The 15,108-nt window shown below is 34.6% G+C and overlaps 1 protein-coding gene across 2 annotated transcripts in view; it reads left to right on the plus strand.

Annotated features, from left to right (window-relative positions):
- Window positions 1-7,978, plus strand: part of LOC121411178 (galactosylceramide sulfotransferase-like) — a 36,943-nt gene extending 28,965 nt beyond the window's left edge. For both annotated transcript variants that reach the window (XM_041603741.1, XM_041603742.1), the window contains exon 3: window positions 6,540-7,978. In XM_041603741.1, the coding sequence (XP_041459675.1) occupies window positions 6,540-7,703 (1,164 nt within the window). In that variant the 3' untranslated portion in view covers window positions 7,704-7,978. The remainder of the gene's footprint in view (window positions 1-6,539) is intronic.
- Window positions 7,979-15,108: the final 7,130 nt, after the last annotated feature.

Below are 15,108 nucleotides of genomic sequence, written 5' to 3' on the forward strand. Positions count from 1 at the left end.
TGTATGGTATTCCATAAAGTTCTCAAATTATCCCTATTCAGGTCACATTGTGAAAGCGTATATCAGCTAGAGCTGCACGATCGCATTTTGATTAGTGATTTATGTATATCTCAATATTAATTCCAGAACAAACTATTTAAATCCCCGTTTCATGACAGTTCATCAAAAATTTCGGCTCGCGATTTGCGCTCGCATTGAATGTTGAAAAAATATTAACTCATACATCTTATTCACAATTACAAAAGAGCTTTGAATATCTACTGTCAGGCATAAAAATTAAATTAATGATGAAATTGTCCCCGTTTTTGAACGGAATATCGACAAGTTTAATTTCTCGCGTGGGAAGAGAAATAGGAAGATAGTCATCATTTTCATATGATGACATAATGTGCTTATGGAATGTCCCAGTCCTATGTCAAAACTCAAAGTAATGATAATGAAACATATCAACTCTTTTTTTTAACTGATAAATATCCACCTCACAATTTTCTTACAAAGTACTTGAAATACAAAACTTATATCGACCATTTTTCAGATCGGAACATCAAATATTTTAAGCTCGCACTTCGCGCTCGCTTTATCCAGAATACCTAAATTCTAGGTCGAGATCAGATACGTAGTTTTTTCTCTATTTAAATCATCCAGTTTCAGATCACAAAATATCAGAAATTTTCTGCTCACGCTTTGCGCTCGCATTATTGAAGTACATGTAGGACGATTTGAAATTGCTCATCATTTTCATGATTTACAAAACATGAATAGAGTGTCACATTTTTAGGTGTAAATCTTTAATTTGTCTGCTCGCGCTCGTTATATATTAATCCTTTTCACGATTACAAAACGTGCTTAGAATTTCCATTCTACAAGTGAAAAAGTCAAAATTTACACCTCGCGCTTCGCGCTCTCATTATTTGATAGTTGAAATATGAACAAGCAGCCGTTAACATATCCTTTTTTGTTCAGATCAAAACGTATATTAAAAATAGTTTCTATTTGCGCTCGCATTATTAATGTAGAAAGCTTGTTCTCTAATTAAATCATTATCCAGTTTCAGATCACAAACTATCCTAACTTTTCTGCTCGCGCTTTGCGCTCGCATTATTAATGTAGGAAGACTTCAAATTTCTCATCATTTTCATGATTAAGAAAAAATGAATAGATTTAATTTAATTAGATACACATCTCGTTTACGATCACGAACATTGTCCAGAATGTTTTAATTCTAGGACAAAATACATGAAATAAAAAAAGAAGGTCGCCTTCGCGCTCACATTAGATCAGATTTATGCTTATCTAAACAAATATGACCTACTATGTGATTGTCAGTCTGGTTTCAGGCCTCTTCACTCGACATCTACCTGTTTGACAGAAATAGTTGATTTTATCTTGAATAACATGAACTCCGGAAGAATAACAGGGGGTCTGTTCTTAGACCTACAGAAGGCGTTCGATGTAATCCCTATTGATTTGATTCTTGACAAGATGTGTTATTATGGTATAAAAGACTCTGAACTGCAATGGTTTAAAATGTATTTGACTGAAAGACAACAATGTGTTTCAATAAAAGGAACAACAACAAGTTCCTTTTTAGATGTAAAAACAGTGGTCCCTCAAGGTCCATACTTGGGCCCCTGATTTTTTTTATATATCAACGATTTAGGAAACTTAACCTTGCATAAAAACACAAAACTCTGTTTATTATGCAGATGACACTTCTGTCTTTAACAGCGACACAACAATAATTAACATACAAAGAAACTTACAATCTGATTTAGACTTAATTGCCAGATGGCTAAAAATTAATCGTATGTATTTACACCCTCAAAAGACTAAGATCATGACTTTTGGTAACAAACGTAAACTACAAAATAATACAATTGCAATAAACTTTGAGAATGCAACTTTGGAACATGTTGATAATATTAAATACCTAGGAATCATTTTCGACTCTCAATTAAGCTGGTCTTTGCATATACAGTACATATCTTGCAAAATATCACATTCTATTGCTTGCATAAGAAGAATTAAACCCTTAATCAACAGAAATCAATTAAAACACTTATACTTTGCGCTTATATTGTCATATATTGACTATTGTGCTACAGCTTGGGGAAACTGTTCGAAAACTAATATAACCCGATTACAGAAACTGCAGAATAGATATGCTCGCTTGGTTTTGAATACAGATTATTCAACTTCACAATGTTCTTTGTTAACTACACTCGACTGGCAATCCGTTGAACAGAGGATTAAATACCAACAATGTATTCTAATTTACAAACTTTGGAATGATTCTGCACCAAAATACTTGAAACCATTATCTGTTATACGACCCATTGTTTATAATACTAGACATTCCGCCCAAAATCGTCTACAAATACCATACCCTAAATCTGAATACAAAAAAGATCATTTTCATTCACTGCAAATTCTATTTTCAATAAATTACTATTGTCCGTACAAAACTCTAAGTCCCTAAATAACTTCAAAAAACTTTGCAAAACTTTCATCAACATGCTTTAACTTTACAACCTGGCCTAGTGTGGGGGGGGGGGGGAGGTAGGGGGTGGATATACCACGTTCAACCACACCTTATCATGATTTTTTTTTTTGTTTTTGTCTATGTTTTCAAACTTTTATTTTGATTGCGATTTGTGTTATGTTAACTATTTCATTATACTCATTTTCTGTTATTTATTTATTTACTATGTATGTGTTCTGCTTTTCTTATCATGTTTATGTTTCTTTTATTCGTGGAGGGCTCCGTTGTAAACCAGTTTTTAACTGAACCGGACTACTCTCCACTGTTGTTTTTATCGATTTTTTGTTAAATAAAACATGAATAAATAAATAAATTATTTAAATAAGGTTTATGAGATTAGTATATATTTGTGTTGAATTATAAGAATAAACCATTAAAGTGACTATTAGGACTAGAAAGAAAGAAACAAAAATCAACTTCGAGTGGCCGATCGGGGAAAATGTGGCTAAAAAAATCCTGTCCTCCCCTATTGGCAAAAGGCTGGATCCGCCCCTATATATATATATATATATATATCTGTGTGTGAGAGAGTGTGTGTGTGTATTATGGGTACACATACACACACACACATGTTTGGAATAAAAAGCCTTATTTCATTTTCGAACTAGCAAACCTTACATCGTTTTCTGATTAATGAATCTTTACGAACCTTCTGAATAAGAAATATTCATAATAACGAACGTAACCCGTAAAAGTGGCTAAAAAATAATAAAATATTTTGCCGAAGAATACAAATTATTAAAATAAAGTTATAGAATTTCAATTAATTTATTTGTGACGTCATATGCGAGCATATACGGTAAAAAATCAATGAAATGTTATTTTCTTATAAAATTTAAAATGGTTTTTACTGTACCTTCAGTATATCAATATACTAATCATTTCACACCCGTTTCTATAGAAAGAAAATAGGAATTTGCACAATGGTAGAAAATGACAATCTAAGAGGTTTCTAAGCTTAATTTCTTAATTCATGCTTTATTTTATTTGAATCAATTGTACCAATTTAAATGCACAAAATACGTATTTGGTTTTAGGTATATAAATAAAAGCCTTGAACTGCTTTTATTTTTTTTAATATTCTGATCAACTGCATATTATTTTTGAAAAAATCTATATGAAATTTAAAACAAAATCTGACATAAAAAACATTTTTAATAATTTTGAAATGTTTTTTTAAAATGTTTTTTAATATTTTTTATGTATATATTTTATTTATTTCTAATTTTTTAAATAGAAATTATTGTTAACAGATTCCAATCATTAACAAAAAGTAAAAAATGATATTTCACATTGAATTTATACATGAAATCACGTTTTTATAAATGAATCGCATTTTGCTCATTGTCTGAAAATAGGAATGATAGGTATTTTTTTATTATTTGAGGTTCAAACTAACTGAGAGTATACCATTACAACAAATTTGGATGACTGCAATCCTTTATTTGGAACAAAGGCCAAAGTACGTGTAGTTTTAAATACTAGCCAGTCGTACGATTTCTATGACGTCATAACGAGTAACTATCAGATTCGCCTTTATTCTCATAAGGATGATAGCATAGTCACAGATATTCGTATAATGATTTAGAATATTACACGGTAAGATATTCCATGTTTCAATACCAGCATAAACTTCTATTAGGTTTTATTCCAAAATCGTGTCGCAAACCAATCATAAGCTGTGCAGTGGCGTTAATTAGGTTACAAGTGTCGTCAAAAGATGTTCACTTTTTTTTAATCAAAGCATGTATAAATCCACATTATTGATCTAATGAAATATCTGTTTGTTGATATTATTAGAAGTATTTTTTTTTTTAGAAACATGGTAGTTAATTTAATAGTGCTTACAAAATTATCATACAAATAGCCAACAGTAATTTAGCACACACCTATAGCAAAATATGATCAAAGAACGGAAACATCATATTCCACAACTGCGCATTAAATACATTAATTTTAATGAAATATAAAACCATCATTTATCGCCCTTTTAAAATAGACTGAGTGTTTGTCAAGAGGGTGGAACGAGTCTGTATTTTTTGTAGTTCAAATACAGACATAAAGCGTTGACTTGGCAACATAAAAACAGAAAGAGGAAACATGAACTCTATGACTGTTGAGCCTTTTGCAGTATTATAATAACATCGATTTCAGACCTACATGTACAAAATTAGGTAAACATGCAGCACCTCAGCCTACACCCGGTAATGTACACACATTCAAAAAAAATATGCACATTATCATGATCATGATTATCATGACCCTTTTCCCATATACTGATAACAAAAAAAGTATCAACGACAATGATTATTGTAATTTGTTTAGCGCACTTCATACGTGAAATGAGTGTCTACGAAATGTTTGTAAAATTAGGGTACATTTCTTGGCAACATAAACATAATCATTGGTAATACGAAAACAATAACTATGCGCAAAAAAGAAGAAGTTAGAGCTGACTTACAAAGCTTTCAGGTGGAATATGTCGTGTTCTAGCTCACTTCAAAGTGATGTCATGAGTAAAAAAGATTTGCATTTGTATAATTAATGTTAAAAGGCTTGCCGTAGGATCGCTCATTCCGCTTGATAAAATATACAAAAATATATTTTTTTGACAGAGGCGTAAATCCGTCCCGACCAGTTGGGGATGATATTGAGCTGACAATTAAAAATGTTTGGACCTCCCCACAACAAATTTATGTATGGGCATATGTTGGTACATAAAACGTGTACATAATTACAAAATACTACCCTATATCACTTCGGCTGACTTATAATTAAATAAATGAATTGACGAACAATAGAGTCAATTTATACATCGTGCAATGTCGGGCATTCTTTTTATAATATCTTGCAATAAAATATCCCTATCCTAATATAAAAAAGGAAGTAGTATATATACATATATATATAAACTTGGAAGACAAATAAATAGACGAGTGAGACGTAGCTCTCTTATTTCCTTTTATTTACGAGCTTTCGGCCATTATCGGCCTTCGTCAGGCCTACAAAAAACAGAATGAGATAGAACGAACATATAATTTGGTACGATTATCATATATGTATATATATATAACTTGGGTATAGTGTTACATTTGTTTATAGTGTTGCAGAATTACGTTTAAGAGGTTTGCATAAGATATTTACCGTGATATTATTGTAGGTCTTTCATCGGCCGATGGAAGACCTACAATAAAATCACGGTAAATATCTTATGCAAACCTCTTAAACGTAATTCTGCAACATTATAAACAAATGTAACACTATACCCAAATTATATATATATATATATATATATATATATATATATACATATATGATAATCGTACCAAATTATGTTATGTTCGTTCTATCTCATTCTGTTTTTTGTAGGCCTGACGAAGGCCGATGATGGCCGAAAGCTCGTAAATAAAAGGAAATAAGAGAGCTACGTCTCACTCGTCTATTTATTTGTCTTCCAAGTATCTATGAGATTGATGAGTACCTGCACCACTCGTTGTGAGGGCCCCTTACATTACACACACACACACACACACACACACACACACACACATATATATATATATATATATATATATATATATATATATATATATATAAATATATATATATAAAACATATCAATTGGGCAATGTATAAGACTTGACATGCTTGACGATGAGAACGTAATAAAATATTCTATTTGTTTTCAATTAAGTCCGTTTTTCAAACTTATATTTGAGAGAGATAAATCAAACTTCTATTATTGTAGTACGTTTGACCAATATTCATCATCTAACACGTCAGATCTAACAAATTTTTATGGACTTCACTTGTCTTAGATGAGCTGATGTATGATTGTCACCATGGTAACCCATGGTTACTAAAGGATAAAATATATTTTGTCGTATACAATTTTTTAAATGAAACCAAAAAGGTCCCCTGATGAAACATTCCCAGATCTTCTAATCCTTTCGCTCTCTCATTGATTTTCTTTTTATTATTCTCATCCCCTCCACAGGCATTTTCGGCACTTTCTTTAATTGGCTTGGTATATATTTGTGTCGTGGTGGATATATACAGACGTGCCATAATTCAGGAAGTGGGAACGACCACAGAACACCGAAGAACTGTTCGACAACCTCAACCCGTTCCTCAAAGAAAGTGCCATCCTGTCAGAAGCGCTGTGTTCATTAAAACACATAAAACAGGGAGCACTACCATCAGCACTGTTTTAAACAGATACGGTGAGAGGCACAACTTATCCTTTCTTGCCAACAAACGGGATCCTACAAGAGGACATTTCCGCACTATTCTGGTCAACAACAAGACGATATTGCCGCCCTTAGGGGTCGCCAATAACGATTTCGTAAACTACAAGAACTACAACTTGATGACATTCCATATATTTTTCTTACCAAATGAGAATAAATTGAAACAGGTAATGAGTCCAGAACCACGATTCTTCACTATTCTTCGGAATCCAGTCAGACAATGGGAGTCAGCATTCTTTTTCTTCAAAGGATATAAGTCAATGAAAGTACCTGGAAAAAATCCATCTCAATTTGTCAATAACTTTTTCAAGAAACCAGACACATATTGGAGAAAAAAGTTCATGAGCATACATCGAAATGGTCAGTGGGTTGATATAATTGGAAGTTCAAGGGACATCAACGAAAATATGACTCATGTCGAAGAATTAATCAAAGAACTTGATAAAAAGTTACATTTAGTGCTAATCACCGACTACGTTGATGAGTCGCTGATTCTACTTAAACGTCTCCTCTGTTGGGAGTTTGAGGACTTGTTGTACGTTAAGATGAATCAACGTCCTTCAAATTCAAGTGGATTGATGAGTGAAGACCTGCAAGAGAAGATTAGGCGGTGGAATAAAGCAGATATGATTTTGTATGACCATTTCAATAGAACTCTGTGGAAAAAGATAAATGATATTGGGCCAAACTTTTACAAGGATCTCGTCGTATTCCGGAAGATGTTGGACAATTACAATAAATGGTGCAATATTACTATGACAGCTAACAAAATAAGGAAAGTACCTGTGGCACAAAACTCATCAGCTATTTGCCAAAGACTTGTAGCAACGCACACACATTATTTAAAAATAATGTTGGACCGCCAGAACCAGACAGCATTTTCTATGAACACTTCTCAAACTATATCGTAAACCTCTTTACATAAGCAATGATAGCAAGATACTGTTGGAAAAAATTATTTTGAGTTTAGTTTCCCGAGATTTTTACTCATGATCCATAGCGCTTGCTTTCGTAATACGCTGTAAATGGGGAGGGGGAGGGGATTCTGCTTCTGCACAATGTTACCTTTTCAGTCGATAGTGCCAAATTACCAAGTACGTGTACAAGATATGCCAATTAAATTGATGCACAGCGCCCTCTTCATTATGTCGGTCTAGGTAGATTTATTTACAACTCTTTTTGTTGTGGTCTGGTTGTTGTGTGCCCTACTTATAAAAAAGGTGTGACTTTCCATCTCACTTTCTTTGCTACTTTTTCTTTCTTTTTTTTTATAATTTAATTTCATTACTCAAGCATTTATTTTGCTTATATAGTTTTCCACTGCATTTGTTTTTCACTACTTTGTCTTATCTTTAAATTGTATTCATGTCTAAATTTTGTTATCACTTTGCTATAAATTTGTCGGTTACACTTCGTAATTCCGAAGGTTCTTTATTCCGAAGGTTCGTAATTCCGAAACAGGTAAATTCCCTATACCTCGATGCTCGTTAATCCGAAAACGAAAAAGGGTTCGTTAATCCGAACATTTGTGGCGTTATTCCGACGGTTCGTTATTCCGAAGGTTTGATAATCCGAAAATGAAATAAGGTTCTTTGTTCCGAAGGTTCGTTAATCCGAAAACGAAATAAGGTTCGTTGTTCCGAAAGTTTCTTAATCCGAAAACGAAATAAGGTTCGTTTTTCCGAAGGTTCGTTAATCCGAAAACGAAATAAGGTTCGTTAATCCGAAAAATGAAAACCGGGAAGCAGAGGCAGAGGCAAGGGGGGGGGGCGGGAGACAATGTTGCCGTTCAATTGTTATGAGGATGGGAAGGCAGGGGCGGCCGAACGAATTTTCGTTTGGGGGTAAAGCCAAAAAATGAAACTCATACGTCAAAATGGACACTTTGGTGATATTTTTGCCTTAAGATTATCATCTGCTTGAAGTCATTGTGTGTTTGATAGTGATTAAGTAGAGAAAAACATTCTTTGAAGTGATTTCTTATTATGGCAAAACGTATATTTAGGCTTTATTTTTCGGGAGAGTATAACGAGCGAGCGGCTTGGTAAAACAAATTTAAAGGTGAAGTTGTAAAACGTTTTTTGGGGTCAATTATTCTTAAAATGGCATTATTGCGAGGTGTTGCGAGCGTGAATCACAAGCTAAAATTTTAAGGTATTTCAATAAAAAATGAAAATAAGTTTTTTTTTAACCCGAGCAAAATATCTGCTGTCATTAAACAGATGTGCATCTAACTAAAGAATTAACACGAGCGCAAAACGCGAGCTTAACATACTGACCAGAAAAGGAACCTGTTAAAGAAAGCATTTAGTGACCTCTTTAGGATGCATATTTCACCAATCGAATGAGAGTGCGAAGCGTAAGCTGAAAATTTGCAATATTCCAGCCTGAAAACTTAACTTGTATACTTTAAAGAGTATTTTATTTCGAAAAAACACGAAAAACGGCATATTTATTTTAGAAAAAGGAACTTTCCAATTTTGGAAAATATTCATTTCCCTGTTTTTTATTTCATTTTTGGGATGCAAGTGCCCCCTGCCTCCCTCCCGGCGGATCCAACTTTCGTCAAATAGGGGGGGGCAATTTTTTTTTCAGCCATATTTTCCTCGATCGGCAGCTTAAAGTTGATTTTGTTTGTTTCTTTGAAAGGGTAGTCCTAACAGTCAATAATTAGCTTTATACTTATAAAATAAAATAAATATGTAATAACATGATAAACCCTTTTTAAATAATGCGAGCGCGAGCTTTATTTTTTTTATATGATGGGCAATATGTTTGTGATCTTCAAAACGAGATGGCTATGTAACTAAATTTAGATAACTGCGAGCAAGAAGCGCAAACAGAAATTTTAAATATATTCATTCATTCATTCGTTTATTTCCATTTTCAACAATTACAGTTTCTTCTGTACATGTTGACATATATAAATAACAAAACATATTTCAAATATTCCTGTACAAAAAATTATATTCAAGATTATTACAAATCAGGTTGGAAATGGAGGAGGCTGCTAAAAAGCGGAGCTTGTAGAGTGCAGCCTCCTAATAAATATTCTTGCAGTTTAGCATATAAAAAATAAAATAACAACTTGAGCATGACCAGTTGAATTAAAAGGAAAAATGGGAAATAAAAATAGAAAAGGAAATAAGAAAAAGAGAGATTGAAGGTCTCCAGAATCCAGCCCCAGCACTCACAGACGGACCTCGCCGATCAACTGGGAAACGAAAGAGATGTAAAAGTGTAAACATGTTTGATTAAAAAAATACAAGAGTTTGAGTGATGAAGAGTTAAATTCAATGGTTATCTTGAAGAATTTTTTGGAACTTATATAAGCTCTGACCTGATCTAAAGGGGACATTTTAAGAACTTTTTGCAGTTAGCCATGAAGACGATGCGGTTTCAACCAGTGGCGGCGGAACGTATTTTCCTTGGGGTGGGGGCCAAGCCAAGAAAGGGGCCAATAGGGGCAATTTGGTGCAAACGTATATTTTCACCATGAGATTATCATCTGTGTAAAGAGGTGTGTTTTGTAGTAATTGAATTGAGCAAAAAATTTAAGTGATCACTGATTGATAAATTATATATTTACGTTTCATTTCTGCGAGCGTAGCGAGCAAGCGGTTTAGGGGAAAAATCAAATCTGAAGATGTAAAATTCGCCTTTTTGGTCAATTACTGTTAAAAGGGCATCCTTGTGAGATGTTGCGAGCGAATCACGTGCTCAAACTTTTGGAAATGTCATGTAGGCCTAGAATGATAATAATGATATAGATATTATTTACCCAGGGAAGCCACTTCAGTTCTGAAAACTGTTCTCCCAGCTATTATTTTTTTTACAAGAATGCTTAGAATGTCCAGTTTTCAGGTTGGAAAATCGGAAAATTTTGGCTTACGTTTTTCGCTCGCATCAAGTATTGTTTATTGAGGAACTCATTCTATTCCTGGTTACAAAAAAGTATAAAATGTCCAGTTTTCAGGTGGAATATCACAAATTTTAAGCTTGCGGTTCGCGCTCTCATTATTTAGTTCGTGAGATATATATTCTATTCATGAGTCACTAAATGCAGTCCTTAAAAGATTACTTAGAAGCCTGTTGAATATAACTTTTTACCTGAGAAAACTCTGGTAAAAACTGAAAACTAAGGTTAGTCTGATTTCCGCCATTGACTTTAGCACAGGTCAAAAACTCCGGTAAAAACAACCTGAGTTTTCTCAGGTAAAAGTTTTATGCAACGGGCCCCCAGGTTAGTATATAAACAAATTTACAGCTCGCACTCGAGTTAATTCATTAAAAAGATACACATCTTTCTCACGATTACAAAAAATGCTCAGAATACTTAAGTTCACGTCTTGTTACATAATATTATTCAAATCTCCATTGATTTTACGCTCATGTTCGACTGGGTCATTGCAAGCAAAATAATGGCATGTATCATCGGCATATAGTCATAATGTACTGTGCCGAACAACTTTGGTTATATCATTCAAATACATTATAAAAAACATCGGACCAAGGATACTTCCTTGAGGTACTCCACAAATAACCGAACGGGACTCAGAATAATTCCCATTGATAACAGTTACCTGCTTATGCATATGAAGATAGTCTTTTACCCAGGCCAAACTTTGATCATCAAATCCATACATACGCATTTTATCGATGATGACGTCATGGGGATCCATATCGAACGCTTTCTTTAAATCTAAGGTAACCATTCCGACCACAAGACCTTTATCTAAGCTAGCTCGAATATTTTCGGTAATTGTTAGGAGCGCAAGAGAGGTAGAGAACTTCGGACGAAAACCGAATTGCATATCTGTAAATAGATTGTTTTCTTGAAAATATTTATATATCTGTTTGAATACTAGTTTTTCAAGAATTTTTGATAAAACAGGGAGAATAGAGATCGGTCTATAGTTTAGCGGATCCTTAACATTACCACCTTTAAAGATAGGAGTCACACGGGCTGATATCCGTCGTCTGGAATCTTACCCTCAGCAAGAGATAAGTTCATTATAAGTTCATTATAGAAATTGATTTGAAGTGTATTCTTGTGAACAATAATGAATGTAACTTTGTAAAATGGAGGAATATAAATGTTTATTTGAATTGAATTGAATTGATGTGACACAGCGGCTTAACAATGTAAGGTAAGCAGTCTTTTAAGATACAAGTCGGGAGTTCGTCTAATCCTGTTGCTTTGTGTTTAGGAATGGTGTCAAAAGACTTAATGATGTCACGCTCAGTGATTTGTAAGAAAGAAAAGACAGTCTCCGTTTTATCGAGATACTGAATGGCATTGCCTTTTGTGAGCTAATTAGCAAGTTTTAGGTTTTTAGATACGTCCAAAAATGAATTTATTCATAACATTTGCATCATCTTTATGATTAACATATTCAGTGTTTCCGCATTGAATGCAATTTATTACATTTGACTGATTGGACTTTGCCATCAGAGTTCGTAAGAGTTTCCAAATTTCTGAGGGCAGGCCCGGTCACATATAGCCCGACGCACGACCCGCGCATTGAAAATTGGAAAATAGGGCCAGTGCGTTGTTGTGCGCTCAACTCCTGTCAGAATTTGTGAAAGTCTAGCGAACATGCATATCGAATACATAACATATTGCTAACGCGCTGCGCGTATACTGGACGCATTTTGACTGTACACAGAGCGCATATACAAAACCTCCTAACGAATGCATCACGTATTGCGAGCGTGTTGAACGAATGGCTAGCGCTGGGCTAGCGCATCCACTGCGCATTCAACGCGCAGCCCGCGACCGAAAACTTCCAGTCACGTGACTGTGGCTGCAAAACTAAAAACAACCTCAAGTCAGATGGCATCTTCGACCTCGAGCCAGATGACACCCAGGGATATGAATACTCCTACTATGTCTGGTGCCGGTGAGAATCAGTCTTGATCAAGATTGGGAGGGACGCTATGGAATGATGCACAAGGACAGTTTTGCTTTTTAATGCATATTTCATTGTTAATGTTTAATTGAAATAATACGCTTTGTGTTTGCCCATTTCTCACGTGGACAGTGCAGATTGAAAACAAGTGGTAATAAAAGTCTTGGTAAATGATTTTTATCAACCTCTCATTTCAACTGTTAAACAATGTGCTTTGTATTCGATTTTAATATTCCAAAAATGTCAAAGAGAAAGCGTTAGTTATTAAACATAGTAAAATGTTTATTACACCTTCGATTTTGTCATTCTCATTACAACACGTTTTGTTTAATGTGCAGTAGATTATGGAAACTATCCTCCTTGAACAGGTCCCTCAGCTCAAGTTTCAGTGCTTGTACCTCTTTTTTTTCGTTTAGTTTTTCTTTGTTTATATTGTTTGAACTATTGATTTGCTATTACCTGAATATTAATAATGAAAACTAATGTAAGGGGACTTGCCAAGTAAATGATATAAAAAATTGAATGCAAAAGATTAAGACAAAGATTTTAATGTTATAGAAATGCTAAAAAAGAAAACACTTATAATGATTTTAGTTTATTCCATTTCGGTTTTGTACCCCCCTTCCTTCCCCTCAATAAAAAAATGATGGGGGTATTAACTTTTGCAAGGCCCTTAATAAAAACAATTAGTGCATTGAATAAATACAGCACAGTCCTGTTTCTTGTCAAACTACAATAAGTGTGTTTATTAAACTTACTCTTCTGCAGCATGCAAGTTGGATTTACACAATATAAAAGTCGACATAATAATCAATGAAATGGAAATATAAAAACGCGAATACATTCAGTTCTTGAAATAGACAAAATATAATTACATAATTAAAGAGAGGACATGAATAATGAGAAAAAGATAAAGAATAGGAATTGAAAGGGATATCCGGAAAATGGGAGCAGAAGTACATTAGAACACATTTGGTAAAAAAGACTGACGTGATATCCAGTAAAAAAAAAACAAATACGAAAAACCCTATGAACAACTGTATACATTAATTTTGTAGAAAAAATACTAAGTTATTAAGAAAATATATTTTGTTACTTACACTACCAAAGAAAAATAGTTTGAAAATATTTTATATCTAAAGCAGTTTCAATTTATCAGGCAGGGAAAACACAAGTTATTTTTTGAAAAAAAAAAGTTGCCGGCATATCTGAATATTTTCACTGTACTTAATATTTTTAATACTTTACAAAGAAGAGAGGGGAATATGAAAAAAGCTAATAGACACTGTAGGAGAAAAGGGTGTGTGGATTTAATAATAAAATAATAATACATAATAACGTTTTATTTACCCAGGGCAGCCACTTCAGTTAGGAAACTGCTCTACCAGCGGGCCCTGCATAACATAAGATGTTATTATTTCCCTTCTCCAATCTAAAGGCTGAGCGCCTAGCAAGAAGGCAGAAGGTCCGATTTTTATAAGTCTGGTATGACTCGGCCGAGGATCGATCACGACCTCCCGTTTATGAGACAGACGCTCTACCGCTGAGCCACCATGCCTGGATTTGTCTTCAAATGTTACATTTGTTTCCTTTCTCCTTCTGGAGACTTGTAGTTGGTGAATAGTCAGTGCCATTAGGTTATGCTGATGTTGAAGAACTGCAATTTTATATTTCATTTGAGTGTCAGGATCATCCATCTTCCGAGGTGATTCTTTCGAGGGCTGGAGGAGAAGTGATGAGGAGTTGGTGCCGGATCCCATTTAAATGCCCTATGACTACACGCTAGGCACACGCCGGGTATAGGTTATGAACACGCAAGATACACGTTGTGTGCGTAAGAGACACGTTCAGCACTCGTTCAGCATTCGTTCAGCTCGTTCATATTCGTTGTGTGTTCGTTGGAAAGCACGGTATGTGTGCGCCAGTCGTTCGTTCGAAATCAGCCGCCGAATACTCAACGTAGGCTCAGCGTACGTCTAGCGTTGGTCTAGCGCGCTTTGCGAATGTTTAGCGAGTTCATGGCGTATAGAGTCATGCGTCGAGCTCTGCGCATATTTTTGAGCATGCTAAAAAAATCACGACGCACAAGCGAAGAGCGTCGAATATATAACGTTGGTAAAACGCGCTCGTCGAACGCTTAAGGCCCGGTTATATATAGGCGACGCACGAGGGGCGCATGGCCCACGTGTTGAATTTTTGCAGTTTTGGTCAATGCGTCGTTACTCGCTAGATCTGCGCAATTGTTCGTTAAGCGTTCGACGAGCGCGTTTTACCAACGTTATGTATTCGACGCTCTCCGCTTGTGCGTCGTGATATTTTGAGCATGCTCAAAAATATGCGCAGAGCTCGACGCATGACTCTATACGCCATGAAGTCGCCATACATTCGCAAAGCGCGCTAGACA

This window comes from Lytechinus variegatus, chromosome 3 (genome assembly GCF_018143015.1).
Source record: "Lytechinus variegatus isolate NC3 chromosome 3, Lvar_3.0, whole genome shotgun sequence".
NCBI classification, from domain to species: Eukaryota; Metazoa; Echinodermata; class Echinoidea; order Temnopleuroida; family Toxopneustidae; genus Lytechinus; species Lytechinus variegatus.